General features: G+C 39.1%; 1 protein-coding gene across 1 annotated transcript; it reads right to left on the minus strand.

Moving 5' to 3' along the window:
- Positions 1 to 63: 63 nt before the first annotated feature.
- LOC108632222 (protein asteroid-like) lies at positions 64 to 1,616 on the minus strand. The gene is given in 2 exon segments (XM_026819503.1): positions 64 to 1,081; positions 1,083 to 1,616. Coding segments are annotated over 2 exon segments (1,503 nt in total). The 5' UTR covers positions 1,568 to 1,616.
- Positions 1,617 to 3,320: the final 1,704 nt, after the last annotated feature.

Raw genomic sequence — 3,320 nt, forward strand, 5'->3', positions numbered from 1 at the left:
ATATTATACCGAAGAGTATAGCATATACGTTAGATTTATGAAACACGGTAGGTTCTTGCTCCCTTATCCAAAATATAATATCCAGTTTGGCGGAAGTTCATTTATACCATCTGCATCGCTAATCCCTAAAGTTTTATTCAAGATCTCTTTGCGTGAACTTGATGGAATTTCCCTAAGTTTGGATAGAGATGGAAGTTTACAACAATCTAGTGTCTCTGTGCCTTCTAATTCACGTAATACAATTCTCCTTTGATCTCTGATTATGTATCTCATGTAACGTACTTTGTCATTTATTGCTGATTTTAAAAGTCCAAAAATAACGCTAATGATCTTTAAAGTTATCACATTACTCGAAGAATAATTGATATTTTCAATTTGTATTGGACAAAAATACAATCTACGAACTATCATGTTCATGAAATACGGAGGATATTTGGCCAAAAGATGTTCGTTTACAAACCATTTAGGCAATTTACTAATGGCTTCATTTCGCGACAACGATTCGGTCTCATTAATTGTGTTCATTAGTTTTATCTCACCGTTGTCGTCCTTCTTGCTCACCTCCTCTTCTCCTTTACAAACTTCTCCCATGTAGATCAAAGTATCAATGTCGCCGTTAAATTTAAAACTCCTGTTCAAGCGACGCGTATCTCTACGAGCGAGGTAATCTCCTGGAAATCCTAATGGTACAAGTATTTCAGCTAATGCATTCGTATAACTTATATTCTCTTCTATTAAATTCAATACGCTTCGTCGCGAAGGTTTTCGTATTCTTGTTAAGATGTTGGCAACTGCTTCGTCCAAGGTGAACTTGCTTAGCCATGAAAAAATTGCCTCGATGCAACGTTCTTTCACGCACTTTCCCCCTGATGCCGTCTTCAATTTCAAATGACGAAAGAAGTTTTTGAACGTTCCACGTTCGACATAATCGTTACCGAACAAGATTGCTGCCAATAGTAACATTGATTCCTGCAGCCCTCTAAATGAACTTAGTAAATATTCGACTTTATAAATTTTACATTGTTTTACATATCTTCCACCTGAACGCATAACTGTACCAACATTCAATGTGTGAAATGGAATAAAAATCCGCATCTCCACTGAGTACAGGACACTCGAGCATTCTTGCTATTGCAGCTATATCATTATCTGCTTCAAATAGACACTGTACCTGTCGAATGTTCTTTTCTCTCATCACATCTCTGAAAACTTCTCCTTGTAATACGGGCAGAAATCTCTGATACGGAGAATAAGTCGAAACTTTCCGGATTTTCTCTTTGGTCCTCTTTATGACTGTTCTTAATTCTTTGTCCTCGGTACCACCGTCAATCAAAACCAACGGTGTTATGCCACATTTTAACAGATCGTCGAAAAAGATTGACACGTCGTGTACATATCCATCATAATTGCCGCCGAATGCACAATTACGATATGCCTTTTGCGAATGATATATTTGACAACCTACGTTGTTACCGTCAATCACTAAATATGTATTATGTAATTCATAATACCGCAAGTAACGGTCAGAATGATTATTTATGTATACAGTTAGTCCAGGAATTCCCATTTTAAATTTGGAACTTGTATATTTCAAATCAGATATATAAAATAAGTTTTGTAGACAAATACGTTCACGAGTTTTTACTTCTTCTACGCATTTCAATACTTTAGAATTGTGCGGGGATACTGCGAGGGGAATTCCCTGCACCACCACTACCTTCCAAGCTGCGCGAAGCGATATTAGATTCTCGAGAACACGAGTATAGTAGCGTATTACTTTTGGGTTACGTTTATCAATACTGTATAGTCGAAAGGTCGGTATTCAGAGTCGCTGTTTAAGCCAAGACGATCTTAAATTGTAAATTTTACAATTCCTAACATTTCCTTTAGTCTTTAACATTTCCTATCCATCCATCACACATTTCCAGTCCCTGTCTTGTATGTACAAGAAACAGGCACTTGAACAAATGCTTGCGGTCATGACTTATGGCGATTCTATGAATAAGATAGTATGCATATTATCTCATTTTATATGATACCGGTCCGTGATTGCGATTTGTAAGCACTTCCTGCCTTTCAGGGCCTTTTGCATCCAAATGTTTCTGTTCCAATTTATACGGTATTTTTAACACACTAAGATTGTTGCTCCTACGTCCTATCAATACACGTCTTTGAAAGCAGCCGATTGATTTTTATACACAAACTCAACTTAATAAAACCACTGTCACTTTTCACTTAAAAATTTTCAAACACTTACACTGTCGTTTTTGCAGTCTAACATTAAACATCTCCGAAAGGAGCCGATTGTTGTTTATTTACAAAATGAACTTCACTATCCGCGTGACCCGTAAATTACACGATGCGCGAAGGGCACGACTTGATCGGAATGACGCTCTTTTTATCGGAATCGGCGGATAACCATCTTTGCGTTAGGCGAATACTCGGATCATGTCCTAGAACTCTATTAGATTTTTCGGGCTCCGTCATTGAGTTGAGGTGTGCGACTCGAAACCTACTGAATCGTCTCTCACAACTCTCCTTCGGGAGAATTTTCCCCACTCGATGGCCAAATTCGTTAGTGAAAATGTTTTTAACATCCCTGAAAGAAACCCGACCTTCCTTGGGTACCGAAACCCGACCTTCCTTGTCATATTTACAACATTCCCCACGTGTGAATCACTCGGTACCTTCGCGACTTGCAGCCCGCAAAGCCGTAGACACATTGTAGGCAGGTAAAAGCCGTGTCATAATTCGTAGGGAAGAAGTTTCGCCAGCTTATTATTTTCGATTTCCCTTAAAAACACATGTTCGATAATAAAAAGTACCTTTGACTGATTGAACGTAGTAAAAGATGTCCTTCTACTTTTTTTACCATTAATGCCAGATGGAGTGCATACTGGCGGGTCGTATTTTACGCGTTCAACTAGTTACAGGGAAATCGAAAACAATAAGCTGGCGAAAGTTCTTCCGTGCGGATTATGATAGGGTTTTTCCCTGCGTACAATTTGTTTACGGCTACATACGGTTGGTAACTACATTGCATTGGCATTGTTATTCATGTACTTTGTTATTCGTCATTTTCTTAAAACACTTCGTACTGAGCGAAGCGCTTGTTCAAACGCGAGAAAAGCCGGCCTCCTGACTCCGAGCCAGCGCTCCCGAAACGGAGACCGCATCAACCGAGCGCTCTGATTGGTCCGTGTTTTTTGTTAAGAACTCGGTAACCAAGCCCCATTTCGTATTTTGCCAAAGGAAATTGTTGTTCACAATGCTCCTCCCCATCTGCCATTTTCGGCTCTAACAATCTTTCCGGAACATCC

This window comes from Ceratina calcarata, unplaced genomic scaffold (genome assembly GCF_001652005.2).
Source record: "Ceratina calcarata isolate Rehan_Ccalc_2016 unplaced genomic scaffold, ASM165200v1 scaffold1515, whole genome shotgun sequence".
NCBI lineage: Eukaryota > Metazoa > Arthropoda > Insecta > Hymenoptera > Apidae > Ceratina > Ceratina calcarata.